At 40.6% G+C, this 19,070-nt stretch overlaps 1 protein-coding gene across 2 annotated transcripts in view; it reads right to left on the bottom strand.

Moving 5' to 3' along the window:
- Nucleotides 1–1,945: 1,945 nt before the first annotated feature.
- Nucleotides 1,946–19,070, bottom strand: part of KIF20B (kinesin family member 20B) — a 73,712-nt gene continuing 56,587 nt past the window's right edge. For both annotated transcript variants that reach the window (XM_073353810.2, XM_073353811.2), the window contains 6 exons: nucleotides 16,582–16,707; nucleotides 14,970–15,173; nucleotides 12,319–12,417; nucleotides 10,383–10,530; nucleotides 3,880–4,022; nucleotides 1,946–2,202 (listed from right to left, as the gene is read on the bottom strand). In XM_073353810.2, the coding sequence (XP_073209911.1) occupies nucleotides 2,125–2,202; nucleotides 3,880–4,022; nucleotides 10,383–10,530; nucleotides 12,319–12,417; nucleotides 14,970–15,173; nucleotides 16,582–16,707 (798 nt within the window). In that variant the 3' untranslated portion in view covers nucleotides 1,946–2,124. The remainder of the gene's footprint in view (nucleotides 2,203–3,879; nucleotides 4,023–10,382; nucleotides 10,531–12,318; nucleotides 12,418–14,969; nucleotides 15,174–16,581; nucleotides 16,708–19,070) is intronic.

Raw genomic sequence — 19,070 nt, 5'->3', positions numbered from 1 at the left:
ACAAGATACTTTCAAAAGCTGGGAGGAGGGAGAGAAACAAAGGGTCTCTGTCTGTCTATATGCTGTTTTTGCCGGGTATAGACCAGGAATGGAGTCTTAGAACTTTTAGTAAGTAATCTAGCTAGGTATGTGTTAGATTATGATTTCTTTAAATGGCTGAGAAAAGAATTGTGCTGAATAGAATAACTATTTCTGTCTGTGTATCTTTTTTGTAACTTAAGGTTTTGCCTAGAGGGATTCTCTATGTTTTTGAATCTAATTACCCTGTAAGGTATCTGCCATCCTGATTTTACAGAGGGGATTTCTTTACTTCTATTTACTCCTATTTCTATTAAAAGTCTTCTTGTAAGAAAACTGACTGCTTTTTCATTGTTCTCAGATCCAAGGGTTTGGGTCTGTGGTCACCTATGCAAATTGGTGAGGCTTTTTATCCAACATTTCCCAGGAAAGGGGGGGGTACAAGTGGTGGGAGGATTGTTCATTGTTCTTAAGATCCAAGGGTCTGGGTCTGTAGTCACCTAGGCAAATTGGTGAGGCTTTTTACCAAACCTTGTCCAGGAAGTGGGGTGCAAGGTTTTGGGAAGTATTCTGGGGGGAAAGACGTTTCCAAACAGCTCTTCCCCAGTAACCAGTATTTGTTTGGTGGTGGTAGTGGCCAATCCAAGGACAAAGGGTGGAATATTTTGTACCTTGGGGAAGTTTTGACCTAAACTGGTAAAGATAAGCTTAGGAGGTTTTCATGCAGGTCCCCACATCTGTACCCTAGCGTTCAGAGTGGGGGAGGAACCTTGACAATGGGGATCAGTACTGTTTAACATATTCATAAATGATATGGAAAAAGGAACAAACAGTGAGGTGGCAAAATGTGAAGATGATATAAAACTGCTCCAGATAGTTAAGTCCAAAGCATGCTACAAAGAGTTACTGGGTGACTAGGCAACAAAATGGCAGATGAAATTCAATGTTGATAAATGCAAAGTAATGCACGCTGGAAAACATAATCCCAACTATAGATATAAAATTATGAGGTTTAAAATAGCTGTTACCACTCAAAAGAGATGTTTGAGTCATTGTGGATAGTTCTCTGAAATGTGCAGCAGCAGTCAAAAAAGCTAACAATGTTGGGAATCATTAAGAAAGGGATAGATAAGACGACAGAAAGTATCAATTGCCTCTATTTAAATCCATGATATGCTCACATCTTGAATACTGTGTGCAGATCTGGCCACCCCATCTCAAAAAATGATATATTGGAATTGGAAAAGGTGCAGAGAAGGGCAACAAAAATTACTAGGGGTATGGAACAGCTTCCGAATAAGGAGAGATTTAAAAAAAAAGACTGGTACTGTTCAGCTTGGAAAAGAGACAACTAAAGGGGGCTATGACAGAGGTCTATAAAGTCATGACGGGTGCGGAGAAAGTAAATAAGGAAGTGTTATTTACTCCTCAGACCACAAGAACTAGAGGTCACCAAGTAACTTAATAGGCAGCAAGTTTAAAAACAAAGAAAAGGAAATATTTCTTCGCACAACGCACAAACTCTTTCTGGAACTCTTTGCCAGAGGATGTTGTGAAGGCCAAGACTATAACAAGGTTCACAAAAGAACTAGATAAGTTCATGGAGGATGGGTCCATCAATGGCTATTAGCCAGTATGGGCAGGGATGCAAAACCATGCTCTGAAGTGTCCCTAGCCTCTGTTTGCTAGAAGCTGGGAATGGGTGATTGGGGAAGGATTACTTGATGACTGCCTGTTCATTCCCTCTGCAGCACCTGGCATTGGTGACTGTCATAAGACAGGATATTGGGCTGGATGGACCACTGGTCTGACCCAGTGTGGCTGTTCTTATGCTCACTTAAGAGTGGCATTCCTGAACTCTTTTAAAAAGACATCAAATTTTAAAACAAATCACAGATATAAAAACTTTTTAAACTACATTTCAGCTTTAATGGATTCACAATTTTATACAGTACTTCTGAAGGTTTAAACAAAGGAAAAACTATACAGCGGCAATGGGAGTATAATAAAGGATCTACAGTTTTAACTATATACAATCAACTGAAAATAATACAATAGAAATATGACCTGATTAAGAATTATATAAACATGCTTCTACATGACCATTTATCTTGCTGTTTTTGACCGCAGTCGTCGCTTGATGATTAGATGATCACTTTCCTTTTCCTTTTGGTCCATAGCAATCTAAAAAAAAGACATTTTGAAAGTTATTTTTGCTTTTCCTCAGATAAATGTTTAATATGGAATCATGTCAATGTCACTCTATACATGATTCTAGATATCTGTATGCAGATGGCTGTGTTCATGCAGTTAGCTGCATAAAACACCCACCACTTTTCTAGTGTCCCCCTGAGCTAGATGCATAATAAATTGCACAATATTGCTACTGAATTTTTTAAAAAAGGATCCATAGTAGCCTTAGGTCAGTGTACAGAGCTCCACATAAATTTCATGGGGAAAAAAAAAAAATCCTAGCAAGGACTAGGATGTGTCAGACTATGTTTGCATAGAAATTAATGGGAGAATAAATTAATTGTGAAACCATTCTGATTGGAAACAATTTCCAGTCCTAAACTTCTAGCACTAACTTACCAAAATAAAAAGTAAAGAAGTAAAAACAAAAGTGAGATGAGGTGAGTGAAGTATTACCAACCACCTTGTCTCTCTAATATCCTGGGACTGACTTGGCTACACCACCACTGCATACAACATGTAAAACAAAACAAAAATAAAAGTTTAATCTTCCCTTGACATTCCCTGGTTTGTCCAGCAACTTGGATCCTATGCAGTCTGTGCCTCCCCCATTCAGACTGCTCTCATTAGAATTAATGGGATTACTCATTTGCATAGGAATTTGTAGGATTGAGGCATAAGATTGAGATCCTCATTCCCTGCTCTGGCCCCTTCACAATAGGAAAAAGGACCAGAGCAGAATAAAGGGTTCTTAAAAGCTCTGCTTCTAGCTGGTGGAGTATTCCTCCAGTGCAAGAACTGCAGAGAGCCATAAGGCTCCAAAGACCCTCCAAAGACCCTCTCCAAAGGGGTCTCCAAAGACCCTCTTGCAAGCCCTGGCATATGGGACATGTCAGGGACTGCACTAGGAGGGATGTGTCAGTGTGGTATCCCAGCATGCAAGGCAGTGGAGCTTCTAGGTATAGCTCCAAATCATAGGGCAGCTACAGGAGACTTCCATAGGTTGGACAGGCCTGTAGTCCTGTGTAAGCTAAGTTACACCAGGAGACTCTCCAGCCCTGGAGTAGCTCAGGATCAGGACAACACAACAGGTGGTTTAAGACACTCTCCCCACTTCCCTTGGTTGCCACTTCTGTGCTACAACTCTTAGCGATGCAGCACAGAATCTCATCCTCAGGGTTTAAATCAAGTATTTTCCTTATTCATTAATTAGTTATATAGGTATCCATTTCCATTTATCATTTTCCTTTTACATTTAAATAGATGCAGTCAACTGAAAAAAAAAATCACTTCTTGTTAACTATAATATCTGAAAACATTTGTGATGCCCCCACCAAAATGATTATGATTAGAGAAAGGAATGGGTCAGTTTGTACATTTGGCAGCACTTTCACTATATTCCCTCTAGAGCAACTCAGCTTCTCCCATTTATACAGGTCTTGCAAACAACTGCAAAGAGAGGAGAGACAAGAGGAGAAAAAAGAAGATGCAGTTGTAAAACCATGAAGATTGGCAAAGTGGAGTCAGGGAGGAACTGAAGTACGTCAAAATTTTTAACTCATTTTTGTAAATTGAATAGATCTCAGGTTGACAGTGTCCCTTTAAATCAGCTTTCTGAAAGCCGTTAACTTATCTCACTGCAGCATGTGTGGAAAATATGTCACTTACCACGTCACCAGGAATGTCTAAAGGAAAGGAAATGTCAGTTGAGTACAGCTTTCGCTTGGTTCGTTTCGGCTTTTGCTCCTTTGCTTTGTGAGTTTCCACTTCTGTAGATTTGGGGGAGCTTATTGTTGCAATCAGCTTCTTTGCTGCAAGACATTTTATTTTAATCAATATTTTATTATTTTTTAAACAAAAAGAGCATTAATTAGAAGAAATCAAGGGAATATTTAAAAAGCTAAAATATACTCCTCTAATCACAGTTGAAAAGGTTTTTTAAAGAGGAAATAGTTTGAATAAAACCTTGCTTTACTATACAGACACATTTGATTTTGAAAAGAGATTTAGAAAATATGGATCACAGCAAACCTGCGTGTGCCAAATAAATTAAGCCATATTAAGAAATTTTTTTTACTTCCTAGGAAGGGACAGATTTGGAGTTTGATTCTGCTATCAATTGTACAGCAATCCCACTGACTTCCTTGAAATTACTCTTACCTATCAAGGTGAAATAAAGATCAGAATCATGCCCTATTATAAACTTAATTAAAAATAGTGACTTATTGTTTTGACAAATTTATGCACATGTAGAATTATTTTTTTTTCCAATTTAGACTGATATCAATTTTAAAGCTTTTTTTTTTTTAAACAAAAAAATTCCCTTAGGGGACTCAGGCAATAATTTAATGACATTAGACAGAGTACAAAAAGTTAAAAGTTTATAACTGTTCAAACACAAGTTGTCAAGATCACACATCAAAATATAATAGTAAATATTCTTAAAATCAAAATCTAAGTTCTCAAGCTGCATTTTTCTTATTTTGTCTATCTGTAAATTTAGATTATTAGCAAAAGAAATATTTTGTCTGTTTGCATGTGTACAGTGAAATCAATGTTTACTGACATTTATTGATAAAAATCTAATTCTTCCAAGCCTAGTTATAATCTTGCACTCCCACTCTATTGTTTACCTGTTACATCTTTACTGAATCTTAGATTGAGAACTCCCTGGGGCAGAGACTGTCTTTTTTGTTTGTACGGTGCCTAATAAAATAGGCGTTGATCAAACTACTATAGAAACAACAATAAAAAATGGCAAATATTTTATTCATTTTATGATGTTTTATTGGGCAGTAATTCTATTTTTAAATTAGAAAAGCTAAAATAAAACAATAGTTGTGCTTTCCATTTACGTCCAACACAGCCAAACTTAGAATAGACTGGTAAAGTATGCTCAAGAGAACAGAAAAATTTCCTACCAAAAGTTTCCTTTCTGCAAGCAGCGTCTCCCACAATTCTGGATGTCTGGGCTGCTCTCCTTTCTCTGCAATTTACAAAGGCAGATCAGCATTTTGGCACTGCATGGTCAGGCCATGCCTTCTCTGCTTCTGTTTGCTGCCAGACGAGTTACTCCCAAACTATAAAATTTGCAGAACATTAACAAATATTCCAGAGATAAAACAACTATGTACATTAGACCAAAGAAGATGGACATATGGTAACCCTTCCATATCTCAACCTTGACTCATGAGCCGTCCAGGGTGGGGAATATTGTGGGACATGCTGCTAGCAGAATGGAAAATCATCTAGAAGAATTTTTTTTATTTTGCTCGCCAGCTCTCCCACACTTCTGGATGTTTGGGGAGTAGCAAGCGGTGAAGAGATGTACGGAGGATTATGAAACAAAAGTTGGTAGGAAAGAAATACTCCTCTTTTTGTCAGCTTGTTCAAGAGTCTGTATTATTTCTGGGCCACCACCTGCAGCACTTTCCTGCCAAAGGAGGCCTCTGTAGAAGACAGAAGGTCCACCTTGTAGTTCTTAATGCTGGAGACCAAGTGGCAGCTTTCAAATTTCTGAAGTGACACACTTGCTTGTTCTGCTCTTGAGGGTGTTAAGGATCTTGTGCCTTGTGATCTTGTGCCTTGATCCTTGCTAGGACAGAAGCCTTTGGTGATTTGTAGGCTTCCCACAACAGGACTTAGACTCTGAGTCCCTTGCATTTCAGATTGAAAGACACAAATAGGGAGCCCGATTTTCTCATAGATTCTGTATACTTCAGATAGACTTTTGACATTCTTCTGACACCTAAGGTGTGCCATGCCTTTTTCAGTTGGATATTGTGGTTTTGGACAGAACAATGGAAGCACAACTTCTTGAGAAGTCTGGATGGAGGAATTTACCTTAGGAAGAAAGGATTCTGGTGTCAAAAGCACCACTTGTACTCATGGAACATGTGTAAGGTTTTTGTATAGATACTGCTGCCATCTCCAATACTCGCTTGGCAGACAGGACAGCTACTAAGAAACCAGCTTTAGTGGATAAATTAAAGGCTTACACTGACATTAGAAGCTTGAAGGGATGGCTTTTCCGGTCCCTCAAAGCTAGCAGAAGATCCCAGTGTAGATCTAGCTACTTTGCTTGAAGGAATCTGGTTACCTGTGGACTGTTTGCCAGGGAGTCAGAGGATCCTGCAAATAAAACACACTACAAAGAGCAGACATCTGATGCGCAATGGTCCTGGGCTGAAGGCCTCTGTCTATGCCTTCTTGGAGAATGTCCAGAATGGTTGGCATTCCTGGATTTCTGGGATTTGCATTGTGCTCTTGGCACCAGTTGTTGAGTCTAGACCAGAGAGAAGAGTACGCTTTTAGTGCGGCTACTGTCCTAGACTAAAGCAATATTTTAATGACACTGGTGGACAGACTGAGACCTTCTTGTGCTTCCCTCTTAATAGCCAGGCTATTAGTTGAAGCCATTTTGAGTTTGGATGAAGAAGAGGACATCTGCACAGAAGGTTAAGTTTCAGCTCCAACAGGTCTGAGAACCAAAATCTTTGACCAATGAGGAGTTATCAGTATTATCATTGCCTGTTCTTGTTTTAGTATTTGGACCTCCTTTCCCAGTAGTGGAAAAGAGTGAAAATGTGTAAAGTATGCCCCATGGCCAACTGTGTGGTAAGGCATCTGTTCCCATGGATCTGGGGCCTGCCTCCCTTGTGAAGTATTTTGGCCTCTTTGCATCTCATACAATTTTGCGAACATGTTGGGGAGGCCCAACAGCTGAACAACAAAACTGAAAGCCTCCTGATGTAGGCACCATTAGGAGTTGTTAATCCTGGGCTGGCAGAGCCAGTCTGCCTTTTGGTTAAGGTTTCTTTGATGTGGATCACTCTGAGGGAAAGGAGGACTGTTCCACCCACCCCATTAATTTCCATTGCTTCTGCGTGTAATGCTGGACTCCTTGTTCCTCCTTGGTTGTTTAAATAGGTGACTGTAGTCATATTGTCTGATTGAATCAGGTAATGGTTCCCCGTTAAGGTGGGCTGGAACTTTTGCAGAATTAGCTTAATTACTCTCAGCTCTATGAGCTTTATGTTGTGAGCCTTTTCCTCCTCACTCTAAATGCCCTGGATCTCCAAATGAGTTCCTTAGCCCTCCAGGCTGGCATTGGTTCCAAGGACTAAAGGATCTGGAAGACAGATGGGCATGCTTTTGCAGTACCTGTTATAGGGCAACCAATATTATAAGGAGTTGAACATCTGTGTTAGAACCTGTACTTGATGTTCTGGGTGTGGTCCCACATCTTTAGAAGTTTTCAAGCATTCATACTAATGTGTGATTGTGCCCATGGAGTGATCCCTATGCACGACACCAGGAGTCATAGCAGTTGGAGGAATAGTGCTATAGTAGGCCTCCTGCAACTCGGGAGCAAGAAAACAAATTCCTGGATGGAACCAGAGAACTTCTGTTGGCACCGACAAAGACATGCTCCTGGAAAAATCCTGTGCGCTGCTGACTGTGATGGAGCTCAGATCATGTAGTCATCGAGGGTACTGTTGAATTCCCTGCAACCTGAGTCTCGCTATTGCCACCCCCACCTTTTTAAAAACCCTGGGGGACAAACACTCCTACTTGACCTGTACTCGCTACTGATTATGTTTCCTGCTGGAGGCGAACCTCAGAAACCTGTGGTGGCACAGTCTGATGGGGATATGGAGATATGAGTCAGTTAGATCTACTGAAGCCAAGAAGTGCTCCTGGGGGAAGGATGAAACCACAGCCAGGGTCTCCATCTGAAACTTTATTTTGTTCCTCCACTTGAGACTTCTGAGGTTGAGAATGGCTCTGACACCTCCCCACCCCCTGTATTTCTGTACAATGAAGAAGATGGAGTAGAACCTTCTTCTGAGGGAGTAGAGTTCTTCTGAGGGAACACTACAGCTCCCATATCCAGAAGCGGATATATTTTGTTGTGGATCAGATTGTGTTTTACAGGGTCGTTGAAGCTGGGTGACTGCAAGAAGGAAAAGATGGAGCAGAGCCTGCAGCTTGATGGAGTATCCCTGGCTCACTATTTCCCTGACTTACTTGCCAGTGGTGTATGAAAACCATTCTGCTAGGATATGGGAAATCCTGCCCCTTAGCTTCAGCTCTGGGAGGAAGCTTATGTGATCTGTCCAAGTGGATTTGTGTGTGGCTGACGTTCATCTGGACTTTCCCCTTAGACTGTGATTCCACTGTTGTCCCTTTGGGAATCTGTTGCCCCTTTGCTGGCACTTCTGTGCTGACAAGTGAAGGAGCGCCTCTGTTTGAAGGCCGGTCTATAGTGTCTCCCAAGGGCGCTTAGTGGGGAGGGGAGAGATTGTCTGGATTTTCTGCATTGTTAAACACCACTATATCACAGCTTTCTTCCTAAAGGAGGAAGCCTGTAAACTTGGCCAATCTTGGGAGCCGCTTAGAGTGAATATCCACACTCCAAGGTCGAAGCCATAGGTGGTACCTGGCTAATGAGGTAGAAGCCATGGTAGAAGCCAGGGCTCGGGCTCAGGCTGAGAACCTCATTGCATCCACTGAGGCTTCAGCTACAAATGCTGTTGTTGCTAGAAAGACTTTCTTTAAAGTGGAGCCAAAGTTAAGGACAGAAATCACCCTAAGGCTTTGAGAGCTTCCAGTCAGAAATGAGAAGCTTCTGCAAAGCAGGTTGCTGCTAGGGATGCTCAGGAAGATGGTGAAGGTGGCTTCAGAGCCCTTTTTGAGAGTGGGCTCCATCTTTCTATCCATGGGTTCCTTAGGGTAGAACTCCCCTTCGGAGGGAATAACCATGTCCTTGGTGAGGGATACTACAGGAGCATCAACCTTTGGTGTCTCAGCAATAGAGCTCTTTGGTTCTTGAATTTTATAGAGCCTGAGATTGCTCTTGTTAATAGGCTTGCCCTTATCAGGCTGGTTCTTCGAAGGAGGAGTGAAGGGATATTGCAGCCTCAGGGGAGGATTTTGAGGGGAGAAATTTACACTGAGGCTTAAAGAAGCCTGTTCAAGTTTCAGAGCCAGGTAACTTGTCTTCCTCAGTAGAGGAGTCGTCGTCGTCGTCATCAAAGGACTCGTATCTCCAGATTATTTGGGTTTTTGCTTTCCATTTTTAGGTTTTTGTTTGTTTGTTTTTTGGGGTAATCTTATTTGCATGCTTTGGGAATGTAGAAGGTCTCTGTGGCTTTGGTGAGGCCTCTTGTGGCTTACTTTCTTTAGGGCCTGGAGCCCCCTTGAGAGGTCTGTCTCAGAATCCTCCTCTCCTGGGAGGGGGGTGGGAATTCATTATCCAAGCCGTCCTGGCTGACTTGGGAGGGAGGTTGATTAAAAGACCTGTTTCTTTCCCCAGAATGTTCAGGACCCTCTTTAAGACTTGAGGTGGGAGGAGAGGGAGTTGTGGCCCAAAAAGCCTCCCCTCTTTATTCTGTAGGGGTCCCCGTGGACTTACTTCCTGAGATGATGGTCAGGGTCCTCTTTGCTTCTGGATCTGGAGCCTCTCCTTCCTCTGCACTAGTGTTCCTGGCCCATTTTCCCCCAGTTGGACTAGCGGCTGCCTCGGTGTGTAGGGGACTCCACCTGCCTGCCTGCCTCACAGCCCTGGGACCTAGCGGAGTTAGGGACAGAAGGCTGAGTGCAGACTGGGCACAGTTTGGCTTCTGCCAAGCCTGGGAAGGTTCCTCCATATAGAGCACCGCTAGGATTTAATGCAGTACTTTCTTGCCTGCTCTGCCATGCCTGTGAGGGGTGGAGGAGCCAGAAGGGAGACACTGCAGCAGAGGCTCGGGGAGGGTTATACCCCTGAAGGGTTAACTGACCCAGGGAGTAGAAGGAGGGAGAACAACTACTCCCCACTGCCCAAATATCTGGGCAGAAAAGTTAAATTAGAAGTAGTAAGCGCAGGAGCAAAAGAAATTGCCACTGTCTACTGCTGCGGCAGCAGAGAAACTGGCAGCAAGCAGGAGCAGAGGGGGCGTGGTCAGACCATGTGCCAAAATGTTGATCAACCTTTGCGAGCTGCAGAGAGGAGAGTGGCCCAGATGTCCGGAATTGTGGAAGAACAAATAGCCATACATTGCATTTGTGAAGCATTTATTATGCCACATTTGCAAGCCAATATATTACTTTAGCCACTTGTCCCCTTTCTACATTTTCTAATAGGAATCACAGAAAAAGAGAGGTCTTCTAGTTTGCACTATACAAACCTTTGGAGTGAATAATTGTAGGAGAACTTTGAAAGAAATCTCCAAGCTTTTGTAGGGTTCCATCTTTTTTCTGAGTTGACTTTGTACTTGAAGTTGATACTTGTTTTCTTAAGGGGTATTCCTTTCTAAATGATTGTGTAGTGGCCATCTAAACAGAAATACTAGTTAATATTTTAAGTAGAGAACCACAATTTCACTTATCTTTTAGTCCACAAATTAAGTTTGATAATCAGATGGCTCATTTTTACTTTTTAACATTACATATGGACTGCAGTTATTAATTTATACCTAACTCTGTTCCCTTCTTTGAGGACTAAGGACATTTGTGTATGTACTAATATGCATAGCAAAGTCAATCTGAATATTCAGGCTGCAACAGAGTTTAACAAAACAATGTCTTGCAACACAAAAATCCACCAAGATATAAATAACATTATAAAAAACAGGGGTCTTGGCCTCACTGAAATCAGTGGCAAAATTCCCATTGACTTCAAAGGGGCCAGGATTTCACTCCATGTATTGTGTGCATATTGAAACTTACTCTAGGAGAGCTTTAACACCACACAATTTTGTTGCACTTCAGAGGATTTCAAAGTACCTTCCAAACAATTATTGGGACATACATGGATTGTTTCATCCTGATATATGGTGGGAAATGGTGGCAGTTTAATAGCACTCAGCAACATTAAACAATTGTACGGCACAACTTAAAAAAAAAAAATCACAGTTGTCTGGAATTTTTTTTACCTGCTCTATTATGACTAAAAGATTCAGGGAAGGTATTTTTCGGCAATTTTACTGTTATTGGGTATTAGGCAGCATTGTGTCTAGTTAGTTTCAGGGTTTCCTCTGGACAGAACATTCCCATTTGCCCATTTGTTGTTTCTTGACTTAATTTAGGGCCTGATTCTTCCATAGGATCCATTTAGGCACACCTTTGGGTCCATGGGGATCTTGGGGTTCTTGCTACCTAGACACAAAGGTTGGTCTACACAAATCCAGGACTAGGTGTGATCGTGTATAACTATGCCTTTGCACAGCACCTACCTCAAATGCTCCTAGCTTGACGTGATTTGGGCCTGTACATGATACTGCATTACAACTATCATTACTAATCTAGCCAACCATTTTCCTCTGTCTGTGAGAGTTCTTAGCACAACAACAGTGGAGAGAAACTCATTTTATAAATAGAAAAAAATGATAGAAGAATCACAAAAATTATCAGAGGTACTCAGGGATATGTGTCAGCTGACTGCCACAGGCAGGGCAAATTCACTCTCTGTAAAGCCTGTAAGGGCTGCCTCATGTCGGGAGCACTGCTTAGATTTAAGCCAGATGTTTGCAGGACAGCTCTGCCATGCCTCAGTGGGGGCAGAGGAGTCTGAAAAGTTGGTGCTCCAGTTGCAGATCCAGGTGTTTGAAAACATTATGCTGCTATTTACCCAATGGAGGGAAGGAGGAGGAGGAAGATTAAAGTCACAACTGCACAAAAATGAATAAAAATAAAGGTTTTAAAACAAAGTGGCTGGGAGAAACTGAACCACCAACTTGTGCCACCATTGCAGGCAGAAAATTTGGAGAGGCCTGAGCTGAAAGGCAGAGCCTATCCCTGGAGCCTCAGGCAACAACAGTGGACCACCTCCAAGTTCCACAGGTGAGGAGTATTAGCCCATGAGTAATGAATGAGGAGAGAAGCTGTGCAACAGAGGTATTCCTTAAAGATCTCCCTGCCTAATACAGATTTACCATCTTTGACTCACTTGCAGAATCTGATGGGATGGCACCATAAGATGGTGTGGAGATGCCAGACAAGTATATACATAAAGCAGAAATACTGCTTAGTAAAACGTTCCTTTTCAAAGCCTCTTAATTATTTGCATATATCTATATTCACATAAAATGTCCGAACCAACTTGAAGAACAGAATAAAACAAACCATTTTCTTCTTGCTGATTTTAGCAGAACTGGACTTTACAGGTGAACTAACATCAGCAGTAGGTGTGGCATTTTTCTTGTTTTCACTCTTGACAAGTTCCTGAGAAAATGAAGTATATGCTAAACTTCAACTGCAGTTTGCATCTCAGCTTACAAAATTTCTTCTGGGAGAAGTAGCAGTGTTATGCGTATTAAAGAAGCAGCCAACATCTGAATTGCTATAGTCAGATATTGATGAGCTACTAGCCAGCATTTCCTGAGTGGTACATAATAGAGATACGGTACTTATTCACACCTAAATCAAAGTTTAAATCTTCTGAATTAAAGGCAACTGGAAATAATGGTAGTTATCCCATTCTGACATTTGCTATTTTTCTTCTCCACCATTTCATCTATATGGGTGTTCTTTTGTCAAATTTCTTAAAACTGAAGTCTGAAGTCACTCAATAAATGAATGTAAATTTAGCTTCCTGATGTAAATTCAGGTTGGTAGCATTTTACCATTGTTGAGCTGTCAGTGTAAGGCATCTTCTATTTTGGGATGTGATGTCACTTCCATGTATAATAAACTTTTCTTTCAAGATCTGTGTAAAGCAAGATTGCACACTGACAGACCAACCAAAAGATATAATCAAATATATTAGTTGAAAATCCTGGCATGGGATTTTGATAACACTTACTCGTGGCTGGGTTCTTTTAGAAAGACAGAACACATAGGAGTGATTTCAGGTACATGGGCTGCCAAGCAAACCTAATTGTGCAGGGAATGAAGAGCTAAATAAGGTGAAGAACGAAGTTGCTGAATTAAAAACATGGAAGCCTGTGTTAAACTGTTAATTTGAAATGTTAAACCTGTTAAAAGTCTCAACTAAAACCAACTCTCATACATGTACTTTTTAGGTATCTAAGGAGTTTTTTCCTTCTCCTCCTCTAGTCTGAAAATGTGTTACCACCACCTATGCCTGACATTTATCCACTAATTTCAACCCTGTGTCTGTAAAATCATGGTTTGGAAGTTTCAGAAAAATAAAAACAAAATAATTCAGTACTTTTAACTTGGATATTCAGGTTTGTTGAAGACTGACTTTTTTTTAAAAATGTTTTCCTATTTGGTCTGTGTCCAATTTAGAAAAAAATTGGAAGTATATTAGAATAGAAAATTGTCCAGACTAAAAAAAATAGGTAACAATAAAATTCAGATAAGAAAATAGTCCTAGAAGGAACGAATTTTAGTTCAGTGGTGTTGTAATGTTATTGTGACTTATCTAAACACTAAGGGGTATGAAGAGGGACTATTTTGGTATAAAAGGATCTCTAAAGTACTCATCTACAGCAACTCTATGTTAGATGAAACCTGCTCATCTATACCAGACAAATAGGTTCAATACCTGACCAAGGCCTTCAGAAGTATGCTTATTTCTACATCTGCTTGTCCAGCAGCTTGAAACCATATTGCTCTTGAAGAAAATTGGTTGAAGAAATGGAAGTCATTTTAATTGACAATTGTGGATATTCTCTTTCCCAAAATACTTTATAATGCAGAATTCCAGTTCAATGTTGGGTTACACAGTCTTCAACAGTTACTTTTTGCACTTAGGTTTTGAAAACAACAAAATATAGAAATTGTGATTTTTAATACCATTTCCAAGGTCACTGAACTGAAGCCTCTACTTTCCTTACCTATTTCTCAGTGTGCTGAAACAAGCATTTTGAGATTCTTGGATGAAAGGTTCTAATGAAGCACAAAGTTTCCCCCTTTTTCAGGAAAAAGCCTGTTTCCACCCACAGCCCCTCCTGCCCACCAGCCAATCCCAGTACTCTTTAGAAGTCCTGAGATAGACCTACATCAAACTCACAAGAGAGGGCTGCCACTGGCTGACAGGTACCATGATGTTGCCCCGGGGGGGGTGTGGCCTGGCTCTCATATTACAATCTGGCACTAGCTTTAACAGACTGACTCTTTCAATTGGTCATTATTTACAATTGCTTCTGACTAAAGTAGAAAAGGAAAAAGGCAGGATGGTTTCAGGAAATGAAAGCCCGGTCAGCCACCACTCCCAGGTCTTAAGTAAATGAAGACAGAGTCAAATACTTATACAAAATAAAGGATATTTTTGTGTAGCTGATCTGCATAGTTGGAGAACATTTTTATTTTTTGTTTCACCCTAAAAGATAAGCCACCACAAAGGATGCTCATCCAGAGCACTAGATACCCTTTACATATTTTTAAAGCCACAGTTTAGGAACTACAAACAAAAAAACAATCCAAAGCAGTAGCACCTCTCCTTAGCACACATTTAATCACAAGTCGTGTGTATCATACACAGTTTTAAATCACCACTGTACTTCCCCACCGAAATCCCACCCTCAACTGCCTCAGCATAGCTAATATGAGTTATATGGTACACAAAGACTTTTAACATCATGTTACATGCATTTAAAGTCATGTTTTGGTCTAAATATATCAAAACATACCATTAGGAATATTTTTAGCTGGCTCTAATACAAATCAGATACACAAGGGACAATGTGTTTCAATTTTAAGATAGGATTCCACTGCCAGTATAGTAAGGTACACAAAAACTGATCACGGTAATAGATCTAATTGTGTACTGTAAATTTTAAAAAGCTCGTGTTCAGTGTAGGACTTACCTCATCTAGCTCATTACTCTTCCTTTTCCTTCTTGTCTTGGGCATTTTAACAGTCACTGGTAAGGCACTGCCCTGGTGTTTCACTTCCATTTTATTGGGATGCAGAGGTGTGAACTGAATCTCCATCTCAGGTTTAGGAAACCTGCTACCTTTCCCGTTTTCTGTAGATACTTCAGAAGAGTCCAGAACAATGTCTGAATGGTCCTGCAGACACATGGGGTGAATTAAAGAGAACAAAAATATTGTCAAACAAGCTTTAAAATAACTTTGTGATATGAAAAATAAAAAGTTAACATAGCCCTAGAAAAGGTCCACACACACTTAGTGGCTATTGGCATTTGGGAAACTTGCCATGGCATGTGAGGGAGCCTACATCTTCAACTGTTGTAAAATGTAAGCCTCTTTTTTTTTTTTTTTTTTTTAAAGAAAAACAAAAAAAGTAAGTTTCTAGCCTTCATGATTGCGAATATAAGTTTCCAAATGTGAACCCAGTGCAGTGCTTTCTTACTGAGTCATCTCCTCGGGTATACAGACAACTCCAGCTTTGCTTTATAGCTGCTTACTGCTTTCCAAAGCAACAATAGAGAGCAAGTAACATGATTGGAAAGTTTGTGCTGCTGCTGCTCAGTATCCTGTGCGCAGCAGCAAAGCTCATTAGAATCACATCAGTTTCACTCTACTGCTACTTGGAAATTAGCCAAGGACAGGAGCTATTCAGGGAGAGGACAAGCTGAAAACAGGCTAGAGAAGGGATAGAGTAGCAGACCCTTCCACACTTCTATATTAGCAAAGATGGTAGAGGTGTAGGGCACTGAGACCTTGCTGCCCTCCAGCAACAAGAAAGCTCAGAGGTTGAGGAAAAGAAGGAAGAAAGTTAAAACTCCTTCTTTCTAACAGTTCCCACTAGGGTTCCTAACTTACAGCTGATATAGAAGATGGAGCACACATCCAGGAACAGTAGTCTAGTAAGAATCCCTGCACCTTCTCATTTCCAAAACTAGGGGTGGATATATAATGATATCACTCATTATGTAGATGTCATGTTAGTAAAGAGTTGGCAGTTTAAAAGGTCAAGTTAAATGAGAGTTGGGACTTTTGTCCATCTTATAAACCTGCACAGGATCTGAAGAAGGCGTATCAAACTTGCCTTAAGTGTAGCCCATTTAAAGTGCCTTAAAAAAAAAAAAAAGTCTCATCTAAGACTCACTCATTTTGCAAACACAGTTGGTCCTTAATTAGATCCCATGAAGTGTAGGTATTATACTTCTTTTATAAACATGCAAAGGGGTAATGGGATTCACCAAGTCTGTGGCAGATCCAGGAGACTGCCCACCACCAATCTCTCCCTCCCTTTAGCATGGTTCTTATTGCTTTTGTCAGTACAGCCACAGGCATTAGTGAAAAGCCTGGTTACCCCTGAAGCAGCTAGAAACAAAGAACCAGCACCAAGTGACCTGTCAGTTCTCCGCAAGCCACCAGGAAGAGGCCTGTGGACTACAGTTTGAGAACTGCTATTTTAAAACATTATACAGATAATTTCTTTAGCTTTATTGTGTCTATTAGACAAAAGCTTTATCACCACATATCACCTAAAAGAAAGTTATATACCAACCTCAGTTTCATCTAATGAAGACACACTGCTTGGACATTGTGATAATAGATTGTCTTTAACTTCATTGCAACTTATTGGGATACTTTGTCCAGCTATAGGATTATTCTCTCTCTGTTTTTCCTTAAACTGTAAAAGATTTAGAATGAGTGACAACAATGTTAGAGTGTAAGCTTTAGAATTATGTTTGAGCTACCTATGTGTTCCAATATAAAAGCTCAATACGTTTAAGTTCATGAATGTTTGTGCAAGAAGACAATATTAAACCATTTCAAAAGACCCATGCAGTTAATCTCCAAAGCTACTTATTTTTGTAAGAAACATTTCACTATTACTATACCATGAAAATATTCAGACCTGATAATTTTCTGTTAGCAGCTTCTCTCCTCATTCATAACAAATGGGTAATGGACTGCCACCTGGGGAATTTGGAGGTGGTTTTATGTTGTTGCTGGAAGGTCTAGGACTGAGTCCTGCTCTTCAGCTCAGGCCACCAGAGAAGTTCTTCCAAAGGTGCAGATTCACGGGAGCAATCAATTAATAGCAATAAGACAAGAACTTGAAATTTCTGAAACTAACCTTAGAGCAACTGTATGTGTGCGTCTCCCTTCAGAGAAAAAAAATTATTATTATTTTTACAAGTTGTGTAACAATCATTTACCAAATTACCAGATTGGGTTCAATGAACTAGAAGCTGCTAACAAAAAGAAAATAATCAGGTAAGAAATTTCTCATTCTGCTGCCCAGCTTCACTCCTCATTTACACCAAATGGGCAGTAGCAAGCAGCAATGCACAGAAGAAGAGAGGGTTAGTGAGTAGAAGGATAAAGCAGAATTTAAACTATTGTTGTTATGGTAGGCAGAAATAGGAAGGAACATGAAGTTTCCACAATATAAAGTGAAAGCTTTGTAACTTGAGGAATTATTTCGGAACAAACCAGTAGCACCTTTGTACCAACAGATGCCTCTGCAGAGGTATGGAAATCTACTTTGCAAGTTTCCCTTAGGTGAGGCTCAGACACTTTCTTCCCACAGTGCCACTGGAGGGAACCTTGATTCCCTCAGTGAATGGTTTCCCAGACGCGTAGTGTGCAAACTGGTGCAGGATTTTACCATTTTGCCTGCAGCAACCTTGAAATTCTAAGGCATTTTGGATGGAATCATGAAAAGGGTACAATTGGCATATGTACGCTGCATGCCTGAGATATATCATCTTTAGAGCTCGAGGAATACCTTCTTATGCTACAATCTTCCAAAGGGGTGTTCAAGATTGGAACAAAAATGATGAGCGAACTATTTCCTATGAAGTGTGGGAACAAGAACTTGCCCCGGGCCAAAGGTTTCTGGAGCTATCAGAATAACCTTTTCCTTAAGATAGAGTGGTTCTTGTACAGACTGAGGAACTAATTTCAAAATTTGTCTTTTAGAAGTAATGGCAACTATAAAAGCTGACCCCAGGTTTATCTAATTTGGGAGTTCTGATGAATCTTGGTACCCGAGGGCACTCAGTTGGGAAGACCAATGTGCCTGCATAAAAGAAAGCTGCTAGGGATGTAATCCACTTTTCTAAAGATGCCTGGTTGTAGGATTCCAGCCAGCCATCCTGGAGAAACTCTAGGGTAGCAAAGATATTTTGTGATTACAATAAATTATTTGTATTATTGTGGTACCTTGAGGCCCAGACACCATTTTGCTGCACACTGTATAAACATGTGAGGCATTCTCTGACACAAAGAGTTGACCGCTTTCCTTCACACCAGAAATTTGACCAGATCAATGAACGAAAAATGTATTTGTTGAGTTCTGTCTGGATACCAAAATGTATCAACAAGACCAACAGAGAATCCCTGCTGAACTACACTTCTTTAGCTACCCAGGTGGTCCAGATCTGACCTTAGAAAAGAATTTGTACTTAGAAATTTGGTACTGGGCGTAACCGGAATACTACTGTCTTTTTTGGCATAAGAGACAATCTACCACAAAGGAAGGCTTGCCTGGGTGGCAAGATAGATCAGAGTGCCAAAGAGGACTGACTTCACGCTGAGGTTATTATAGTCCTTTAGGAGTTCACACTTCTCACTTGGTGAAAACTAATTATAGAATATACAATCAGTTTAGGGTTTGTGCCCTGTTTCTTGACAGTCTACCCTGAGGTTAGCACTCACTCTTGTGAGCCGCTCTAGACAGTTTGACACAGATTAAGGATTGTAAGAATGATCAGGAAGAGAAAAACAGCATGGGGAAAAGAGTGTTTTCTAGGAGTACACTTCAAACGTTTACTGGACTACAGTGGGGGGAGGGGGAGGTGCGGCGGCAAGGAAAGCACTCTGTTATCCTGCACCTAGGAAGTAGTCGGGCTGTGTGATTACATTCATGAAACAGTATCACAACCAGCCTTGGTTGGAAGTGCTGCAAAAAGGCTTTGGGCAAGATAAGACTGCTTTAGACAGGTTAGCTGTTAAATTAAGGTGCTGTTTATAGTTCCTTGATTT

Source organism: Lepidochelys kempii, chromosome 7 (assembly GCF_965140285.1).
Source record: "Lepidochelys kempii isolate rLepKem1 chromosome 7, rLepKem1.hap1, whole genome shotgun sequence".
NCBI lineage: Eukaryota > Metazoa > Chordata > Testudines > Cheloniidae > Lepidochelys > Lepidochelys kempii.
This window is presented reverse-complemented; position numbering and strand designations above follow the sequence as displayed.